The sequence below is a fragment of the Helicoverpa armigera genome, chromosome 12, assembly GCF_030705265.1.
Source record: "Helicoverpa armigera isolate CAAS_96S chromosome 12, ASM3070526v1, whole genome shotgun sequence".
NCBI classification, from domain to species: Eukaryota; Metazoa; Arthropoda; class Insecta; order Lepidoptera; family Noctuidae; genus Helicoverpa; species Helicoverpa armigera.
Window position 1 is genome coordinate 9040017 of NC_087131.1, and position 22830 is coordinate 9062846.

The following is a 22830-nucleotide window of genomic DNA, read 5'->3' on the forward strand; positions in this document are numbered from 1 at the left end:
TTTCATACACCACTAAAACCCTCGTTATTCTGAGCTCATAAATTAGCCACATTATTTGAGTTTATCACAAAAGAAGCCCAGCTTTTAGTTGGCAGATGTACTCTACGGTAAATGTTGCCAAATAACTTTGTACACGAAAAGGAATTTTAGATCAGTTGACTTGTTGAGGCGAACGAACTGGGATTTGCGAAATCAACAGGTGAATGATGTTAGAAGCATATTTGTATTTCATATAAAGAGAAAAGCAGAGAAGGCAAATAACATGCTACTCTGAAATAAGTATCTCTCTGAATAATTTTATAAGGAGTACCGAAAGTTTTCGGTAAATGTTTGAACATATCCCTGGCTGTTGATTCAAATAAATACATTTTTTTATCAGAGTTTAGAACTTTTAAGCAATCTATACTTAACGTTTAAGTGAGTATTTGAACAACACCTGGACTTTGAGTATGTACCTATCAAGATTTTAGCGTCGTCGTATTCGTAAGCTAATATTTAGAATCGCTGAGTGAATGTAATCGGTAATCGTTAGTTTGTCAGTCAAATTATCACAATTTGATGTGACATCATTGTTCCACCTGTATTGAATGACGCGATAAGCCTTCACTGTCTGCTAATTAATACATCATTATGACGTATTTGATGCTAATTAGTCATATTGTTGTGACTCTGTCAACTAAGTTATTAACAGTTGTAGGTAGAAGCTGAAGGAAGAGGAATAGCTTTCGTAATGTTTGAGGAATCAATTTATTTCCTAGGATCGTAATAGCTAATCCATATTGATCATTTGCATTTTTTTAACTTATGTCTTTTTTCAAGATTTTGATTTCTATTTTTTTTTAATACCTATGATAAGTTAGGATCCCATTTTGACAATCTAATCGCAAAGATTCAATTAATGAATTTTACTTGTGGAATGACGATAGGAACATCGAAGAAGAAGAAGACATGTTTCTGGAAAACTTGGATAAGGAAAGCATTAAATAATGATGATCGTCGCGTCCTTCATATTCATTCAATTTCAATTACATGTTTTACAAAACGTACCTACTTATACCTACTAATATAAATTGTTCAGACGCTGGTGGTGCTTACACGAAAGGAGTCATGATGAAGGAGTGGAGCTGGGTGGTGCCAAAGAAATATCCAATTACGTGTTCACTATGGACGAACAATGCCGCACAGAATTCGGCGAAGGGTACGTATTTTCTTATATTAGAACTTTCTTATCATGAGGTGAGGAACTGTCAAAACAAATGTGCTTAGTCTAGTGCTTAGTGCTTAAAATGTCAAAAAACATGTAAGTAATACCATGATTGCTAAGAAAAATGAACTCCTTAGTATCGCTGAATTTCCCGTTGTTCAAGAAAATGGTTTATCCAATCATTTTAATGGAGAGAAGCTTAAATATTTATGTAAAACCAACGCAACTGGTATAGTCAACATTATATGTAAGAAGATGACTGTACCCATAAGCTTTTAGGATATTTGAATATTATCTTCGCGGTTTCTATTTATATGAAACAAAGTAATCTTTTCTATTGTGTCTTGTGGTCTATGGTTTTTTTACCTAAAATGTTAAGTAACCTTCATAATTCATTACTCTATTTTTGTACAAAACAATGGCTTTTTGACCCTGCTGAGTCATTTAAAACCACAAAAATATAAAAAAAACGATAAAATTGTTTTATGGTATTCCCATATTAAGCACGTCATGATGTTCTTGAACCAGGGGCTTGAGGCCCGCATAAACTGCGCGGACTCATAAAACTTAAATGTGATATTGTGCTTCAATTTGCGGATTCAAAAACAAATAAAGTTATTTATTCTGCAGAATATATGAATCATAAGTAACAAAAGTAAACGGTTACTCTTTAAGTAAAATTGATTACTTTCTTGCAGACTCCTTCTCTGTCATATTTAGCCAATAATAAATGTAATTGCCTACCATTTCTTTTCCTCGTAAAGTCGTCATGTCATGACATAAATTGATCGATTTTGTCAAACTAATAAGGGAATCAAGGCTACTGTATGCTCCTCATAACTTTGATGAATGAAACACGATACACCAAGACATTTTATTGACAACATGTCATACTGTCAATTGAGTTATGTGACATTTAGTAATTGTGGTTGGTTCACAATGCGGGCTCAATTAGAAAAATAAAGCTTTTAAACAGCTCTGAGGGTGAACGTAAATAACTGTTATTTCGTTCACTTGTAATTTTTAGGGCACATAATGTTTCTCGAAATCAAAAATACATCAGTTTTATGTTGCATGAAAATGTTCAATGTTACAGCGGTTTCATAATTTAACCAGTTCATAACTTAATGCATTCATGCATATTTGAATACTCGAAACGTTAATTCATATATAATTAAGAGCTTTTAACTATTTAATCAAGTTTCAATCATTTGCCAAAGAGCAACAAAATTAACTTACAGTGCAACTAAGTGGCGTAAAACCGTCCTAAATAGGTTTACTCGTTTTGCTCTGGTAGTTAGTTGAGCTACCGATCGGATCCAAAATAGAACACACATTTTTGTGGAGAAAGTTGTAAAAATTCTTCAAATACATGTACCTACGTTGTGTGTCAAGCGGGAAGCTATATAGGACACTACAGTTGAGATTTTTCCGATAATCTGTTTACGTGTAATCGAATCTGTGCACGCGGCGACGGAATACATTTGCGGCGGAGGCAGATTGCATTATAAATGAACATACGAATATTTGGCCACCAATTGGAAGTAACAATCAAATATCTTGGTGAAATCGCACTATAAACCCTTTTGCGCTGCTATTTTGTTCAGGCACCTGTGGATGGAGCCGTTTTATTCCTACTGCCGGCAAGCAGTCGTAATGTTGTTACATTAAGAGTTTGCTGTCGCCTCTCGGCACATTAAGCGCAAATTTAAGTATCTGTTTATGGCAAAACATTATGTACAAGTTCTTCCTAGTCAAGTTACACCCTTTTATGAGCATACATGGGTTGGACTTGCAACATGTACTTCTGTAAGTACATTATAACAAATTAAAAGATTAACAGCAACAGAAACACCAAGCTAGATCCACTTGTAGACAATCAAACAATTGTACCGCTTATTGAGATTAATCTCTGAACGTGTTGAGCTACAGAATAAATAGAATTACTCATCCTCGTTTCCGCATAGTTTGATTACTCGAGTCTGCGTTAAAATTATTGAAATATTATTTTCCTCAATGGATGTTTATAACACTAGACTGGCACGTGGTTCCAAATATATCTTAAGGTGAACCCCAAGTTTACAAACAAGCTTTATATTAAACTACAATATATTAGTTTTCGTAATGTATGTTAGTAGAAGCTTGAAACAGAAATCTCTAGAACAATAATAGATTGCTTTTGAATATTAAACAATAAGAGGAAAAGCTTTGCATCATTTCCCAAGTTCTATAACAATAACTCGGTATTCACATTTACATCAGAGGAGTGGAAATTACAGTGTTTATGTTTGCCGCCTAGGTTTTCAACGGCTTCGGAAATATGGGCTACGCAATAGTGATTAGCATACCTACAGCATGAAAACAGTTCAGCTTGAGTTACACAACGCTTTGTTGTTTTATTCAAATGTCCTTTGTGGTCGCCATTTGGCTAACGTACATGCCATGCCGTTACTATCTCAACTTAATGTCATAATAATTAAGCCAGTAACTTTACTCCTCTACTGTCATGTTTTACTGTTACTGCGGAATAGTTTAACCTGGAAATGTTACTGACTTCTATGGTTTCTACATACTAAAATTTCATACCATTTCAAGAATTACTTTCGAAATGCCTACTAATTCGAGGCGAGTAACATGAAGAAACAGTCTTGTATTTTCATTTGTAAGTCTCTCTTTCGTAGTTAATAATGTTTTGTTAATTCGGTAGCTGCCGTGGCTTTTTTAATCATATGAAAACAGTGGTTGGAAACAAAGGGGCTACCCTTTGAAGGCGGGCGCCCTCTCTGCCCGGGGCGAGGATCGACATTGGTAGCTCAAAGGACGAAACGACAGGATTCTTTTAACGAACAAACTCAAACAGTACTGTTTCAATTTATTTTTTGTTTCAGTTGAAAAACTTTTGTTTTTTGTACAGGTATTTCATACTGCTGTGTACATTTCAATCGAGCGTACAACATCACAAAAATATCGAGCCAATAAACTGCCCGATATGTTGATGTTGCATGCAGACGAGTGGTCGCTCTCTCACGTTATATGGGATCGAATATCTGCTTTTATTTGTTTTCTAGTAAGACAAGCAAACATTTTACAAACGGAAAATGATTTACATACCATCGAACGATCTATACCTTTATAGTTTTGCTTGTAATTTTGTAGTTTGTGCTGCCAAATCAATACTGAGCTGTTGTTTTGTAGCTTTTAATTCTAAGACGGCTGTCATAAAAAGCATCATAAAACATTCCTAAACAAGCGATTTCAATACTAAAAAGAATGTCATGATTATTTCAATTATTTAGAAAGGTCCCAGTAAAAATCACAAAACTGTAGAGGAATGTAAATAAGCAGGCCCGCCGTAAGCGGGCGTGCAGCGCGTGCACCGCACGCGGGCGGCACGTCCTAGGGGGCGGCAAATCGAGCGACCTATCACGTAATATTAAAAAAATACAATATCTTTTTACTAATTATTTGATTTCAATATTTCCGAACACAGCAATAGCGCTAAGAATATAGCTTACACTGCCGGTTTCAGTTACATCTGTTGATCATTTTCAAAATTAAAAATTATTAAAAAAGATTTAAGATCAGCGTAGCGTGGGGGGAGAGAGCAGGGGGGCAAATGCCCTGGGCGGCACTATTTAGGGGGCGGCAAAATTAACCCATACGGCAAAATTCAACCATAATTACGTAATAAAAATATTTTTACTAAAAATAGATGAGTAGATTAGCAATAAAATTTCAGAAAAAGCCGCCCTCGCTTTGGTCGTCCTCTATCAATTTTGACGGGTTCATCCTTTGCATCCCCAAAAAAATTCGCGCTCGCTGCGCTCGCGCCTCCATGTCAGATATCACAATCAGTAGCGATTTTAGAGTAGGGCGCGGTTGGGCTACGGCCCAGGGCGCCGCAGGCGCTCCCAACCAATCCTTGATCAGAATGTTACTCCTATTTTTGTTTTAAATTTCATCAAAGATTGCAACTTACAAGAACTGTATCCAAATGAATGGATAGCATCAGGGCCATCTTAACCTATGGTGCAGCGTGCGCGAATAACCCGGGCGCCGCGGGCTCAGGGGCGCCGAAGCGAATTTGTGTTTAATTCCGCGTTAAATTTGAGAAATTCTCGAAGAAACACCTTTATGTCCCAAAACTCAAAAATTTTCGCGCTCACTTCGCTCGCGGTTTCCTTACTTCACCGTCGCTTTTTATTATAATGTTTAGGACTTTTAGTGATCCAAAACTCAAACATTTTCGGGCTTGCTTCACTTTACAGTTGTTTTTATTTTTCAAGATTTTTTTAGTCTACCCTTGCAAAAAGGGAGCGTTGTTTTTAAGTTCTTTTATTAATAAGAAAGTAACTTCTAGTTTCCGTATGAACTATCTTATTTACAGTACTACTTTAAGTCCCAAAATTTTAATACATAGGGGCCATCATCAACAAAGAGTTATGTACGTTTGGGCAAAATTTTAAATAATTTTTGTTTTGAGTTCTAAAATATAACAAAAATTTCGCGCTCGCTTCGCTCGCGCAATCAGAAGACATGTTCCAGTGTTTTTGCATTCATCAACCAGCAATAACTTATGTACGATTGGGCTACATTTTACGTAATTTTTGCTTCGACTTGTTAACTATAAAAAAAATATTCGCGCTCGCTTCGCTCGCGTAATCGGTAACTGCATGCGTCTCTGTTTTTCATATGGGTTTGAATTGCAGTTGGAGGGCGCCGTAGAAATCTCGCCTAGGGCGCTGGTAGAGTAAAAACCGGCACTGATCGCAATTTATCTTTGTTTAATTGTTGAGGCATTCAATTCTGAAAAATCATTTTTCGCTCACGTCCGTTATAGCTTTTTGTTCACTTTGGCTTTTTATGATATGTTTACTTCATGAAAACTCTAAGGAAAAAATCGCGCTCGCTTCGCTCGCGGCTTCATGTACATTTGCACTTCATTTCTGTGCATATCTTACTTTTTGACTTTGCTTTGTTAATTTACAGTGGTTTTTATTTGTTTTGTGTCCTTAGACTAAAAAAATTTCGCGCTCGCTTCGCTCGCGCTTCCTTACATATGAAATATGTCTCATGCGTTGACTTTTTCAACGGGAAACCCACCAAAAACCATTAATAACATATTTTACTGAAATTAAACATTGCTATAGATATTTAAGTTCGTTAGTTTAAGTTACCCATAATCTGTTCTAAGCACTTTGATATACATTATGTTGGTACCTACCCATTAATCACAATCTTTCAATACATGGGGGCCACTTGTGTAATGATTGCACTGCATTGATGCCCTAAGCAATTGCTTAGTCTGCTAATGGGCTAATCCAGGCCTTCTTAGGTTACTCTAAGACTTAGAGCAATTTTTGCAATTTTTATGTTTCCAAAAGGAAGTGCGTTTTTTGCAATCAGAGCGGTGCATGTACATATTTTTTTCTGTTGGAAAAGTAAGATGGATATGAATGGGCGGGGGGTCCGGACTCCCTGGACCCCTTATATATTTTTTGGCAAAACTCAGTATAATAAGTAGTCGTAGGGCGGCATAATCGGTTTTGCACGCGGGCGAACAAACAGCTAGCGGCGGGCCTGTAAATAAGCCATCATCCACCTTTTAACAAGATTATTGTCTGATATGAAACTGTTTTCCTTTGTTGTTTGAACTCCGACCGTCCTTGACTCGATAATGATGTTAGCTTGTTGAATTTTAATACGTTATTATGGTATTTAACAACGCATTGATTAAATATTGAGGATAATTGGATTTCACACGTTTTGGTTCAAACTAAACTCTTGAGTAACGAAAAGTAACGTTTACAAAGACCCAATTAAAGAACTACTGTGAGTAATCTATTACCTATTTATAATTTCAATTTCTGAAAAACATTAGGCTTCTGTCGCAGTATTAGGAGGATCATTTGATGAGTACATTATGTCCATTCTAGAATCATTATCATTATCATCATTTCAACCGTAGATCACCCGCTGCCGAACATTGATTTCCAAAAGGACCGTTTGTCCCGTCAACCACAATGTTAGCCGCTATTTGGGTCATTCATTAAAGCTCGACGTGCCCTAATTATTGGGTACAAAGGATGATAGTTTATTGTCTCGCATTATGTTAGTTCGTGGTTCGGGAATTAACTTGATTGCTCATTCCAAATTACTTTTATTTACGCTGATGGACCGTGAAATTGCTTTGTTGATACGATGTTTGGTTTGATTGAATGTTAAGATTGTGGGCAGTTCCGAGTGAAGATATTATCTAGTCACTTAGTTACAGGATCACCTCTAAAGACCTATGGTGGTAATGAGCGGATGAGGCACTATAGATGTATCCTAGGGGACTGTCACACTCTTACCGACTAAAACCCACCATGTTCCTACTGGAGCTATGTACTTTTTGTACTATGGCCGCGGTAACTCTTTCTAATAATCCAGCAGGCTTCAGCCCTGAGGGGCCCCGCTGCCTCTTAAGATCTCATCTAACAAATGTATCTAGCTTTTAGTCCTGTTACCTTCTATCTAAATTGCGAAGCACGTTGTGGATCCGTTTGCCGTAGTGATTTGTAGAGTAATGGCCGATCTTTGAGCTGTGTACGTGATAGTAGGTTACCCTAGTAAGTGAATCTTTGATGGCAAAACTGACTTAGTTTACGTCATATAATACAAATACGAAAGATTCTTTATCTACCGAAAGATATATAAGAAGGCAAGTATGATAGGTTTACATGAAAATTATGTAAATGCCCAATGTACATTAACAAATGTAATATTAGGGAAATTAAAGTCATCCTTGTTATTAGCGGGTTAATATTTGAACCACGAGATAGATGCTCTCATGCATACAGAACAACAGGACCTTAAATATTTTAAAGCGCTCACAAATATACTCAAAATAATAATTTTCCTACAACGAGTATTAAAGCAAAATGTTCAACTGAAACATCATAACGAACCGTGATTCATTCAATATTAACAGCTATACGCGTACATACATTAGTGTGCGGTAAATGAATACATAGTAAACTATGTATACCATACCTAACTATTATAAGTTCGTATATATCTATTGCCGAGAGCACAAATCTTCTGTCTGCGATCCCATTCGTATCGCTCGACGGACCGTCAGCGCTTCCTTTGAACCGACTCTGAAATCCTAGCTACAAAGTCCGCGTCCGTATACTGTTACACTGTAGCATCTTATAACCAATCATTATATTAATTAGACACTTCTAATGTATTCAAACTGTTCACTTTGTACGAGAGTCGCCTTTCAGGGTATTTTCGCTTATATCGCCACGTGGATCCAAATAAAAACAACAATAAGGAAAGCTGCCACCGTAATGAATTATTAAAATTAATGTTTTAACGTATTCCTTATAATGTCACAGGGCTTTCGTAATTAGTATTTGTGACGCTAAAATCAGCCTTGTCTTTCCTTATTAATTATACTTTCGTTGGCTTTAATTAAATGCCAATTTAGACGTTCATTTTTAAAGCACAGTGCCCTAAAATTACCTCGCCTCTTCAATTTATAGGCCTCTTAGAATAAGAGGAGCAATTGAAAATACGATAAATATATTACTCAAACATTTTCAATGCATAATGATGAGCGTATCAACAGCCTATCATCTCTTTCAATGATCATGTTTATAAATAAGTCAGGGGGATTTTACACTCTTGTATCTATTTGCTCCTTTAAAATCTTTATTGTGAATAATTCACGTTGAATATACTCAACTCATTGGATATGTAATGTGTAATTTTGCTTAATCAACATACGTTCTCCATCTAAATATCCGTATATCGGTTTAGCACTAAATATCTCGTCGTCATATAATTTGAATACACTTTCCGATCCAATTTCGCGACGATTCACAATCGATCCAACATAACTGAATGTATGCGCGCATCACTAACTACATTTCGGACTATTTGTATGCAAATTGCTTCATCAGATTATTTACTGCAATACGTACATATATCATGTAAGATAGGTACAATGGGCGTATTGTGCTTGTGAGCAAGTTGACTTCAACTATATCTTGTATACCTATTCATTACATCAGTAGGTTCGCTGTTTCATTAATCCTTATCGAATGTAAAAATCAAAAAAAAATCGAATGCTTTGTCACAAGTCACAAAGCTCCAAATTCCAAAAAGATCCAATAACAGTGCTCCTCTTTGAAAAATAATTAAATTACAGTTTTTCTAGACACAGAAATTGGAACGGACTAGGTATGCGTGGATTGAAATAAGAGCAAAAAGCGACATTCGTCCGAAGCTATGACAAATCAATAGAAATATCGTTCAAAGTTACAAAGAGAAACAATCTATCTAGAACTCTATCTAGCTATTGGAAGAAGTTTAGTTTTCTGTTTCCTTCTTTCTTAATCTTTTTCTACCGAAATGCTAGATCGAAGACATAAAAATACAATTGTAAATAGAAGACAAGTATCTATACTTACGATTATTTTAATAATCAACAGTTGGTTTGTTCGATATCGCTCCCTACTTTGCATGGACTATAATGAGCGTTTTCTGATATACCTACATTTTATGAGTAGATAAATCATGGACTTAATTATCTCTATAAGAAGCAAGTAATCTTTTCTCATCATCAAATCTAATTAAGAATTCTCCTCTCTTCAGGTTTTCAGTGTGCAAGTCAGTGAAGGTGAAGTCGGCATGCTCGCGGCTGTGGTGCGCTCACCGCGCGATGCCGCACGTGTGCCGCTCGAAACGCGCTCCTCCGCTCGAAGGCACGCCCTGCGGTCACAACAAGGTAACTACACCGTGGTACCTGAATATTTGCCTAAATGTAGTATGTACTTACACTATATAGTACGAGGTAATTTACAGAGTAGATCCTTAGAAACAGGAACGAATACGTCGTCTTTTTTTCTTCTTCTTCCGAGCCTTTTCCCAACTATGTTGGGGTCAGCTTCCAGGCTAACCAGATGTAGCTGTGTACCAGTGTTTTACAAGGAGCGACTGCCCTATCTGACCTCCTCAACCCAGTTACCTGGTTTAGAACGAATACGTTGTATGAACCATCAAAATGTTTGTATTTTGAAATGTATAAAACTTATTCTGCTATCAGCCATAAGCTTATTGTTTAAGTACAAAAGTCTCTCCGAAGTGAAAACAATAAAGCAGGAAGACTGAAGACACCGGAGCAACAGTTGGTATTAATCTCGCGCAACAAGAAGATTGATTAGCATTCATATTGTAATTAATGAAAATTAATATCGTACTCGTTAGTACAACATTAATATCGATATTTAACTAAAAGTAGGTACGAACGTTTCTCGGAAAATAGAACATTGCATTCGTGTTCGCGTGTCGCTATCGCATACCTTACTAAGGATTCCATCGCTCGCACACGGAGAGCACGTGTGTGCGCATAAATTCGATGAAATCCTTTGTGAATATGTTTTTCAAGCTATGCAAATGACGAGTGCTGGCGCCGTCAGATAAATACCGCCACCGACGAGAGCGCTATTGTGCGCACCCGTGAAATAACACAGCTATCCTAGAGCGCTTTTATGCCAATTCGAAATTCAATGACAATTTAAAACCAATTCCAATCCGAGGACATTTCAATAAGGACTTGTGCCCATTTAATTTTAAAGCAGACTGTTTTATACTGAGCGTTGAGAAAGATATCTCATTGAACTTCTGAGAAAGTAATTAGCTTTATAAAGGCCCCGCCACGCGTCCCAATGTTGTTTCTCGGAATTCTTGAAAAACTTGTAGGTAATCAACAGTTCAGAAACCTGTGGCTCGTGTATACATTTTAATTTCATAAAGTTAATAAAATAAACCAATTAATCTTCTTTCGGTTACTACCTATTGTTAATTAAAAGTCGTTTACTAACAATTCCTTTAAAAAAGTCGTATAAATGCGAAGTTTGCCTACCTACATTTTAAAATTAAATAAAGATATCCACCAGGTTGCAGAAGTTCCTAATCTCCTATTAATAAAGCTTCTTAAAAGCCTAACAGAAACATCAGGATAAAGAATTATCTATTGTTTCTTTTAATACTTTTAAATTCAATAAAACAAGTTGAAGTAAAATGTTGGCATAAGTATAGACAATTTCAACTTCGTTTGAACCCTAATCTTTATATTCAATAAGAGACACTTTCCGTTTTATGACATTTGTACTTTTGTATCCGATTACACCGTAAAAGATTGATGGCAAGGATTCTATGGATCCAATTCAATACCTACTGAAGCCTTTATCGACATATTTGTATCACATTTTAACATTCATTTTGATGAAGCCGAAATGTGGTTTACCAACCAAGCCGTGCTAATATTTTGAATATAATCTTTTAACAGTTAAAAACTGAGGTTTACGCCTTTCATCTTTTAAATACCACAAGATTAAGGCTTTCATTTTAATAAATAAATAACTAATTCTAAGAAGACTATTTTAAAATATTAATACATTGTGAGCTTTCTTGCAAAAAATATAACTCACACCTGAATATTTTGCTCATGGATTCAGCTGAAGTGTATTTCAGAGCACTTGTATCAAAATGCGTCTTATATGAATAATTCGCTTAGCCACATATGTAGGTATGTACCGATTTTCAGCTCGATTCCTAAAATCATAAGATTACAAATAAATGTTTTTGGTAAGACGTTTATAAAATTTTTGCTTTAGAACCTAATTTATAAGTACTGTTAGTTATTTAGATTAAGAGTTATTGAACTAACACGAATTGATAAACGATACACACTATGTTTAAGGTCTACTTAATACCTCCTATATTATAAACTTCCAGATTAATTTAAAATACTTAATTGGAGATTTATAGGAGATTATTTAAAATTACTCTTTGATACTATCGTTACTTCTCTGAGAAGTAGCCTTAGCCCCATACAGAGAAGGCCAATCAAATCCTTTTATATCCTATTTTCTCTCTTACTTATACCTCTCGACAAACCAGCTACCAATTTTTCGTCCACCAGCGCTTAACAAATCTTCTTTCCATTCTCTCAGTGGTGCGTAGACCGTGTATGCGAGCCGATGCCAGGCCACGCGATCAAGACTGAGACCACCAATACAGTAACAGAAGTGACCGTCAATAAAGTGGAAGACAAAGAGAGGGAGAATGACAAGCCGGAGTGGAGTGAGTGGGGAAGATGGAGTGATTGTAGCGCGAGCTGCGGGTATGGCTTGCGGACGCGCATTAGAAGGTGCCGGTTTAATGGGTAAGTAGACTAATGAGTAAAATAACTTGGAACATCAATTTGGCCGAGTTTTTAGTTCTCGAAAATTATATTCCTCAGTCTCAACTCTCTATAACGTTTCATAATAAAAGACTTGCTGTAATGCCATGTTTCATCACTATGGAAAATAATTAATTCTTCTTTCTTTCCCTGCTATATATTATCCCCCATGGTGGTGAGGTCAGCTTTCCTAGTTTTTCTTTATATCTGTATCTGTATATCCAAAAAAGGATTTATTTGAAAAAGCTTAAAAATATGCTGGACATAATAATTTTGTTTAAAGTAATATAAGTCACTCTTTCATTCTACAGCGTGATATCAGAAAGCGCATGTGAAGGCGCGGGTTTCCAAGTCAGAACGTGCTGGGGAGGCGTCACTTGCGCCAACACGCGGGACGTACGCGCTGACATCTGTACACGACAACATGCGCGGTTCATACCTTATCTACATGCTAATGGTAAGTTATAGCTGGTAGAAGACCCAATCGCTGTCTACTGGAAGCGTGCCCAAGAGACTGGCAGAGCACTATATGCAGTATTTAAGTACTTTTTATCAGGAACTGCGATGAAGGTAATCTGAGGTCTTCCATGAGTCGCTCACTGAGGACGCGAGTGACATGGCAAAAACAACTTGATGCCATCGCATTCGTAGACAAAGACAACAAAATGTACTGAAACCTAGAGAATTTAACAAAGAAAAACTTAATTCCAATTTATGTTGAAAACGGCGGAAAACACACAATTTCAATAATTATCTTCCACATACAATTAACAATTCGTGAGAATTTCACTACGTTATTTGAATACCGGTATTCATTTATTAATACGTATATTTTATTTTATCCGTATTCATACATTTATGATTTATTCTCAGAATCCCAGCACTGTGAGATCTGGTGCGTGGACTACGCGGGTGGAGGACCTTCGAACTTTGGAGCTTTGCCTGATGGGACGCCGTGCAGTTATAGTAGACCTTATGATGTTTGCTTTCAGGTATTTATTATTTTTGCGTATACAAACTTTCCGTAATGTACACTTTTTAATATTTTAATTAGAGTATAATATGACAGTTTACACATTAGCAAACACTGACCTCTATATTTACACACTGGACCGGCTGTTCCATACGTCTGACAGCAATTTTTTTGTGCCCATTTGAAGCGCCAATATCGTCTAAGCAAGTGTCCACAGAACTAATTTTGACGTATAATTTCAAATGGCTGTGAGAGAAGTGTTTGTTCATTGGTTCACTGTAAAATAATTTTAGTACCACGGACACTCGCTACGTCTAACAGCGCCAAAATGGCGATTATCAAACGGGCACAAAAGCACGTTGACAACAGCCTGTCCAGTGGTAAATATAAAGGTCAGTGCTAGCAAAGATGATTGATAGTATGGCAAATAGTAGAATATTTGTTAAAGGATAATAGAATAAACTAAGAACAAGCTTTCTGAACATGATTTTTACTTTCTCCATTTTACAGATTCTCCTTAACTAATTCAAGTCTAGTGAAGTACTAACTCCGTTCATGTTAAATAATGTACAGCTTATACTAAGTGGTATTAAACTTAATCGTATAGACCATAATACTACTCATTTTGTATGAAGCGCAGTAATTATAACATCAACTTAATTAAAAGTCCTTAACCCGAGCCACTTTTCGTTTCAAAGTGGAGAACTCGACGCAACAATCCCGAAAAAATGCTTTTTCATTTTTCAAAAATTCCGTTTTACGACACCGTTTTCCTTTTAGTACCTCATTTATATTGCATTATATTATTTGGCTGTATTATATGCATACAAGCTTTCGCCAAAAGTTTTACTTGCGTTCTAAGGAAAGTCCTTTTCACACGTGGATAAAAAGTAGCGTACATATGTTATTCTGATATGTTAGCTATATAACTAGCAAGTTTAGTCTCAATTCATTGTTTTTGCGTGAACGAGAAACACTCGCGTACAAACTTTTGCGTTTATAATAAATAGGATTATTATATGTTTATTGGTTTTTCTCAGGGAACTTGCGTTCAAGGACATTGCAATTCTTCGGACAGTATCTGCAATTGGTGTCCTGACGGCTACTGCAATAATAACACCCATGTTTACACCAGACAGCTTGGCAAAGGTACGTCTAATGTCTTATCCTGTACCACATTAGCTTCCCCTGGCGGTTTCCGAGGAAACTTCTCTGTGCATGTTGATAAAAAGAAAATGGACTCCTCGATAAATGGACTACCTAACACTGATTTTTTATTTCAAGTGGTCCAATAGTTTCTAAGATTAAAGCTAACAAAATCTTTAGCTTTATATTACTACGAGTTTGAACAAAAATAATGTAGTTGGAATAATGCTTTCTGACACCAGCTGAATAAAATTTAAGGATCAACTAACACCAATTAGAAGATTTCATCACCAGCACAGTAAAAACTTTTGCTTCGAACATCGACGAACAAAAAGTCCGCTTCGATCGCCCGTTTTTTGCAGCAGCGAGAGATTTGAAAGCAAATGAATGTTCTGGAGCGAAAGGGTACCTAATTCAGTTAGATTTCATTCAGAATAGCTACGAATCAGATAAACTACGTCTGGCTGGATCTAAGTTCTGTAACGCTCTTTGAAGTTCAAGGACCGACTGTGGGATTGTAAACTGCAGTCTCTTTGAATTAAATTACACGCATAGATTGACAAATTTGAACGTATTGGAAGTCGAAGAACTGTGAAATTGTTGTTTGTACTAAATTATTGTGGATCTGTTATTCTCATGTGTGCATATTTATGGATTCTTTATGAGATTTTTGCTTAAGAATTTCAATAGTTGCCGTTATTCTTTTGTTGTGAATGTTATTTCAAGTCGTCGTTCCAAAAGAATTTGGTTGTCTGTTGCTAGACAGCATGTCTTTTATTCACTAAAATAAATATCTCTGGAATATTTTCAAATAATCACAATAGGTATTCGTTTATATTGTATTTTCGTAAACCTAGAGACATTGCTTAGTTGAGGAAAGGAAACATTGGTATAAAAATGTCGTGTCATGCCATTTTTTTATACACTACAAAGATTTCATTGATTTCTCTATTTACTTGATTTGTCTTTTTCCTGAATTCACCAAGCCAGCTAACTGAAAACAAAACATCACCCTCGTTTTATTTACTTATTTTTAGGTTGGACCCGCATGACAATGATACCACACGACGCTCACCAGTTATCCGTCCACATCATCACGCCCGTACCTCTAAACATTGCCATCAGAGAGAAAAAACGCGACAAACAGATCTTAGACCTCATGAAACACTCCAAACGTTTTGACATAGATAACAATAAATACTTGAAGTACGATCCTAATGTACCACAGAATTTACAAATTGTAGAAGTGGATAGTCACGTCATAGATATCAAAGAAGGTTCTAGATGGGAAGGCGAAGTTGTGGCGGCGGGAACGTTGCTTAAGTGGACGAGAACTGATACTGATGTTTTGATATCTTCGGAGTCGCGGTTGCAGACGGATTTGATGATTATGGTAAGTTATCTTTTTTGCAATTTATTTTTATAGGTATTCTATAGCCGTAAAATTTGGAATACTCTAAAACCTTTATCATAGCCAGTTTAATTGAAAGCAATTGTTGTTTAACAATTTTATTATACAGCCTTTCATTTTCGATGCTAGACTAATCAAAAACAATTCAATCAAATCATAGCTCTCATACTACATGTGTCCAACGTGTTATACATAACTGAACCACGATTTTCACATTGATACACTATACTAGAAATATATACACATTGAATGAAAAGTTGGACGGTGAGTTGGACGAAATATGAAATTCCGCGCATGTATTTAAATTGTGGAAATGTTAGAATTGAAATAGAAAACGAGACGAACGAAACGAGCCTACCATGTTGGAACTAAAATCAAATTTTATGTAGCTGAGCTAATTCACTCATTTCTCGCTAAACTTCCTTTCGAAGCGTTTATTAACGAGGTTCGTACTTTGAAAGCGGTCGCTTCTGGCTCACTATGAATAAACTTGGCTTGAGCGCTGTTCAGGATTATGACAGGATTTATAGCCGACTATGTTAGCCTGAATAGGTACAAGCTGTGCCGACCTAGTATACGAACCAAAGTATTTCGCAAAGAAATTAATTTCACTGAAATATACGCCTTAAATATTTTTTGCGCTAAAGTAGGTCACAAATTATCCTTTTCAAGTTTAATTAACCGTATAACTGTTTCTGCATAACTAACACTGTATAGCGTTTGTTCGCGTTTTATTTATTTAGCGGCCGGTCCCTAGCCGCTTTGTTATTTAACATCAACATAAAAGAATCCGAATTTCCCACGTGGAAATAATAAATGCCAGAGTTTAGGTCGGTAATTTTTTAAGGTCCCTCTTCACGGTCGGCCGCCCATTATCTTCATTCGTCGCAATTATTTTCAGATTTTGAATCGGAGACAAACTAGGTAATTTAGTCATTGTGGGCTAAACACAATACGTGATAGGTACAAAAGGGAACAAACTATGAAAAGTGTAACGAGGCGAAACATTGGATGATAAGGGTTGAGCGGCATCCGCGGCCGGTTAATTATTCAGCGATGCTTTCAACTGCACCGCTAAAGTTAATTGGGACTCACGCTACTCACTTTATATCTCATTTTTCTTTTTCTATTCAAAGAAGTAATTTGGCCAGAGCAACACTTCACGTAAGCGAGTGCGTTTAGCTCAAAAGCTTTTAGAGAAGTTTAATGGCTTAAACGAAATTACCGAGCGCGAAATCTCTGCCACCTTATCCTTTTGAACTAAGCGGGCGTTTTATTTCAATTTTACGTTAGATTTTTTAATACAAAAATATTTACTTAAGTATGTACTTCACACTGATTTATAAGGTTAATTGGGGCTTTATTTTTTTGCGACGTGTAAAATTACAAACATAGCCAAACAAACAATTTTAAATGTATAGAACTTCTTATATCTAAACAATTCCGTTGAATATGAATACTTTGTATTTAATCGTTAATCTTCCAATAATGTTTATGGAAATCGGCATTCATCTTAACATTGCCTTAATTTCGACTTCCGCACAAATACCGATAAAACTTATTCATCAGATTTTACGTTCCAATTAGGGATTTAATCTGGCAGACAATAGGCAAGGAGGCCTTTATCAATGGCTGCCTTTTCTGATTTCTCGTAAGACAATATGAAATGAAGTTAATAAAGAGTCCATTAGATACACGTGTTACGTAACGGTAATGTGCTCAATGTTACAGGGTGTTATGAAACCGCGGGTAACGTAGGCTTTATATCGCTGTAACGTGGTAACAACCTGTCTCACAGTAATGGATACTTAGTTCACTCGAGTGTAATATCCAAGAGTTATGTGGAAATCTAAACATTCATTTGCATTTTATATGTTTTTATAAATATTTTGGTATGGTTGATTTTCGTGTACATGATATCGATCCAACGGCTTTTCGATACATCTGTAACCAATTCAGTCCCCTTCATATTTGTTTTTTCTATTACTGAAAGAAACAAAGATTCTGAGATAATTATGGGCACAACCTTAAAATGTTTGCTTGAATACTAATAACTAAACTGACGCATACCCGGCCCCCAAGTGTACAGTGTACTTATTTCATTTTATTATGATGTCCCAATTTGTTAATCCAACCCATTTTCCAGGCATATCCCGAACATCCAGTGGTGTCAGGAGAGTCAGTGATGGTGGAAGTGTCGGTGAACTACAGCACTCCTGCCAGCCGCACCAGGCCCTTGGAATATAGGTAAATAACATTTCCATAATGGAGTACAACGGAAAAACATAGCAAGTAAATTTGTCTTTTCATCAGATCGTTTTATCTGCCTTGGTTTGGATAGCGCTTTCATTAAAAATCTATTTATTTCCTATTTCATACTCATTCACACTATTTCAAATACACTTTTAATACCTACTTCATAAAACTATAGTTTTGAGCGTGACATCTACAATATCCTGCCAAAATCGACGCTTATCAAGTTGTTAACGCAATACAGGTTTCTATTTTCTATTTTGAACACTTTCAAAATCCATGAAAAAAAAAACAATCTTTCGCGGAATAAATACGATTCAATTAAATTACCTTTTGTTACATAGCTTCCAGTTCTCTAGAAGAAATCAAATATTGCAAACATTTCTCCAGCAATGAGCGTATCAAAGCAATGTCAATATTACTGAACATTGTTGACCTAAACCTGTTTACTCTGCATACGATTCTGAATTGGAAAAATATCTTTCTTATTTATATATTCCTTCTTACATTTTCATATCTGTTTTTGTAGTTTATTATTACCTACTATTTCAATGCTCGTGCACTATAATATGTCCTGCGCAGCTGGCTGATCTCCTTACGTGAGAACAGCCGCCGTGGCCGAAAGCGGCCGTGGACGCCATTATTATTACTTTTTAACCCCCGACGCAAAAACGACGGGGTGTTATAAGTTTGACGTGTCTGTGTGTGTGTGTGTGTGTGTGTGTGTGTGTATGTGGCATCGTAGCTCCCAAACGGATGATCCGATTGTAATGCGGTTTTTTTTGTTTAAAAGGTATGCCAGTCGGGAGTGTTCTTAGCTATGTTTGGTGGAAATCGGTTCAGGTCTTCAAGGTCATCAGCTCGTTTGCTAGATGTCATAGGAATGTTACACGCTCAGTTTACTTGCAAGTATATGTGGGATCTGAAATTTGAAACACTAATGTCTTTTGGAACCACTGAGCTGGTCTGCTGTTAGGGCACGAAGGTAGGAGACGTAACCCTGAACTGCCTTTTAGTAAACCCATCGAGTTTGGGCTCGTTGAATTTGTCTTGACGAGTTCTCTTTATGTTTCTGATTGACGAGAACCTAATGCTGCAAATGGGATGTGGCGGATGAAACCCTGGAATGCCGGAATGAAACGGATAAACCGATTTATATTTTTGCTGAAAATCTAGAATGTCCAACGGTTAATCTTTATTGTTTCTCAATCTGTGCAATTCTCCCAGAGCCAGTTTGTCATGAGGATTGTTAAACAGCTTCCTTTGACCGAGATCACATATAGCGACCCCATCTTAAGATAAAATAAATTAAATAAAAGTAGGAAAAATTAAGGAGCTCCTTTAAAAAGCATGAAATAAAATTAAATTATAAATTTAAAAAAACCCCCGACCCAAAAAAAGTATGCAATAATTATGACAAAAGGTTAAAAACGCTTAACCCTATAAAAAGCAAAAAATAACTTTTAACACTATGTAAACTAAATTTTGACGTGTCGGGGGACCGCTTTTTACCTTCATAAATACTTACATAAATCAAATGATACCTACCTAATTACAACATTCGTTTTAAAAAAAACACGTATCTAAAGTAATGAATTAGAGCGGTCCCCCGACACGACAAAATTTAGTTTACATAGTGTTAAAAGTTATTTTTTGCTTTTTATAGGGTTAAGCGTTTTTAACCTTTTGTCATAATTATTGCATACTTTTTTTGGGTCGGGGGTTTTTTTAAATTTTTCAATGGATGGTTCCAGAAACTAATTCTTTCTAAATGAAATGACCTTTGTCCAAGGTTCGTCGTACTTGAATTCTGTAGCTTGGAAGTTAATAATTATCTAAACTTCTCCGGTTTTGCGTTCAGCTTGGTTTTCACAAGACTATATTGAACTTTTTTAATTATCGACTCGCATAAAATTAAAACTCGTTTACTTTTAATAGACGGCTATTGGAAACTTTTCACCATATTTTTTATCTTGTAATATAAAATTAAGATTGTGAAACTCGTGGATCGAATAGATAGAACAAGGTTAATGACCTGACTGCCAAATTATTTCTTTATCCTTCTTTTCGCTTAGAGATAATTTATTCTTGAGTCAATAATAATCTGGTATTTTAATGAGACATGGAGTCATTTATTTTTACATAAAATAATGGGCCTGAATAAAATTTAAATAGAATAGATTTGCCCCATTTACTTAGAAAATACATACTTATATTAGTTAGATAAAACTTAACCTCTTCAAGGTACTATAAAGGCCTAAAACAGAAACATTTCAACAATTATATAAAGACACAACTCTGAAGAATACTCACAAAAATATACATGTTTGTTTGTATATTTGTACATAAATATAACATGTACGAGTTTCGAACAAGCGACCTTAATGTATCTTATAAAGTTTGAGACAGTCGCTTCCAATGCTAGCAAGTGAAACAAAAGTTACCTTTGTCTGGCCGAGCTCGTCCCGGGAAATTCTTATTGCGATACGTCTCTGTGATTTGTTCCTATATTGATAGTTTTGTATGTAAACTTGTGTCAATGTTTAGCAATTTTATTCATAGTGGAGTTACTGCTATGTTTATGTTGGTAATATGTAATCTTTCTCTCTTTAATTGTTTTCTATTAAATAAAATCTGTTTGCGTACTTACATAAATTGATTCATTATTATAGTGGTGTTTTCATAAGTTGAACAACTTGAAATATGTAGTTCTCTAAAAATATTAAACTAATTACAAAGCTTAGGTAAACATTTTTATGTTTCCTCATGAGTGATTGCAAAGAAGACATCTCATGCGGAAATTTCAGCCTCCACCTTATCACAATTGAGTTCTTTCAGTCGTTTCATTTTCATTGTTCACACCTAGCTTAAAGGAAACGAAACGACCTGTGCCTAAAGAATTGTTTTACTTTGAAATAGTCGCAAAACAAGTTTTAAGATCATCAACTTAGAACGGAGTAGAACATTAAATAATATTTGAAAAGTAATAAGTTAAATATTTTCGATAGGAAGGTACATAATAAGAGAAGTGAAATAAAAACCTATCTTTTTCGTTATTCGTTTCTACGATATCACGTACCCTCCATTATATCACTGTCACTAGTTAAGTAATGAATATTAGAAATTCGTGGCTCAGCTAACATAAATCACGATTTATTATAGAAATATAGTGGAGAATCTACTTGTACAAGTACAAGTGAGCTCAACAAATTTGTATTCGTTACATCGTCTACACCTAATAGACATTGTCCCAACTTCGAATTGAGCCCTGCTACAAATATTTGAATTGTAGCAAGTTTCGCCTGTACACTGTAAAGTTTCGCGACAAGTTTCCATTATTGTAGACAATAACTTACCCTTTACTTTGTGTCGCATTTGTATTCCGAATTTAGGTATCGTTCCTTTTGTAATAAGAAGATATATAAGACATTGACTTTGTTTACAGCGACTGTTATTTACTTGCCGTACTATTTCCAATACGGGGGCTGCTTTATCTTTGAATTAGGTTTGTAAACACAATTTTCGTGTGTCACGTTACATGAAGCTCGGGAGATGGGCAGGTACTTCAAACAACTTCGATCAAACAGTTTCACCCTTTAAAGGTCACGGCTGTGTCGCCTATAAATTATGTATAAATCTGTTTAACACGACATCGGGCAAGCCAAGCCTGTCACGTGTGCTTAATGTGCACTACGCTATCGCAAGTATTAATATCATATCAGATTTATAACCTTTAATTTCTGTAACAATGTACTTATTTTGTATCGTTATTGGCTACGATTCGATGAATTATGTATTTAATAAAGCTTTGAAATGATACCTTGAAAATTATACCCCAATGTAAACAGAGATTATTAAAAACCATATTTTCAGTTTTTGGCCTCTAAACAAATAGAGCATCGCTTTTAAAGGATGAGTGCTTCCTCTTCTACTTACGAAACCTACAAAGCTGAAGCTCTTACTTTCAAGAAGAATATGTATGATCTACACTGGTAGGTCCCCGCTATCATACGAACATCTTGACATTCTTTACCTGTAGTCAGAAGCCGGAAAGTCTGACAACCAGTCTTACCAAATGGACTGTATATAAATCCTGATGTCCTCTATTCTCGGCAGATGGTCTACGGAGCGCGGTCCGTGCTCTGCGTCGTGCGGCGGCGGCGTGCGCGTGGTGCGGCCGCGGTGCTTGAGAGACCACAAGTGTCCGCCTGTCATGTTCGAAGCTTGTAATACGCACAGGTATAGTACTAACAAACAATTGTCTTCATATCTTTGCTGGAGATTAGAAAGTATGTACTCATACTATTGGAGTAGTTAATTTTATATGTCCTTGCTAAAGGTTAGGGCAACCGTAAAGAGCTACAGAATAGATAATTGCCGCTCTCTTTCTGCATATCCGACAAAAAGATCCACAGCCAACAAAATAAGCTCCTATGTGTACTGACTTAAGAGCTGAAGAAAAGCTTTGCACGGAAATATTGAGTACTAAAAATATTGAAAGTTATCTTACCTAAGCAAACGTTTTCATTTTAAGGAAGATTTGCTAAATACATTCTAAATTGTTGGCTAAATTGTCATAAGATAGAACACCAAAAGCTGTTACA

The 22830-nt window shown here is 36.0% G+C and overlaps 1 protein-coding gene across 1 annotated transcript in view; it reads left to right on the forward strand.

The window, feature by feature from the left end:
* LOC110383950 (A disintegrin and metalloproteinase with thrombospondin motifs 1) overlaps window positions 1-22830 on the forward strand; it is a 57069-nt gene that overhangs the window by 29873 nt on the left and 4366 nt on the right. Inside the window, exons 6-14 of the mRNA XM_049838600.2 lie at window positions 1079-1198; window positions 9851-9983; window positions 12214-12425; window positions 12755-12900; window positions 13317-13435; window positions 14457-14565; window positions 15600-15955; window positions 18120-18220; window positions 22343-22465. Coding sequence (XP_049694557.2) covers window positions 1079-1198; window positions 9851-9983; window positions 12214-12425; window positions 12755-12900; window positions 13317-13435; window positions 14457-14565; window positions 15600-15955; window positions 18120-18220; window positions 22343-22465 — 1419 coding nt within the window. The remainder of the gene's footprint in view (window positions 1-1078; window positions 1199-9850; window positions 9984-12213; window positions 12426-12754; window positions 12901-13316; window positions 13436-14456; window positions 14566-15599; window positions 15956-18119; window positions 18221-22342; window positions 22466-22830) is intronic.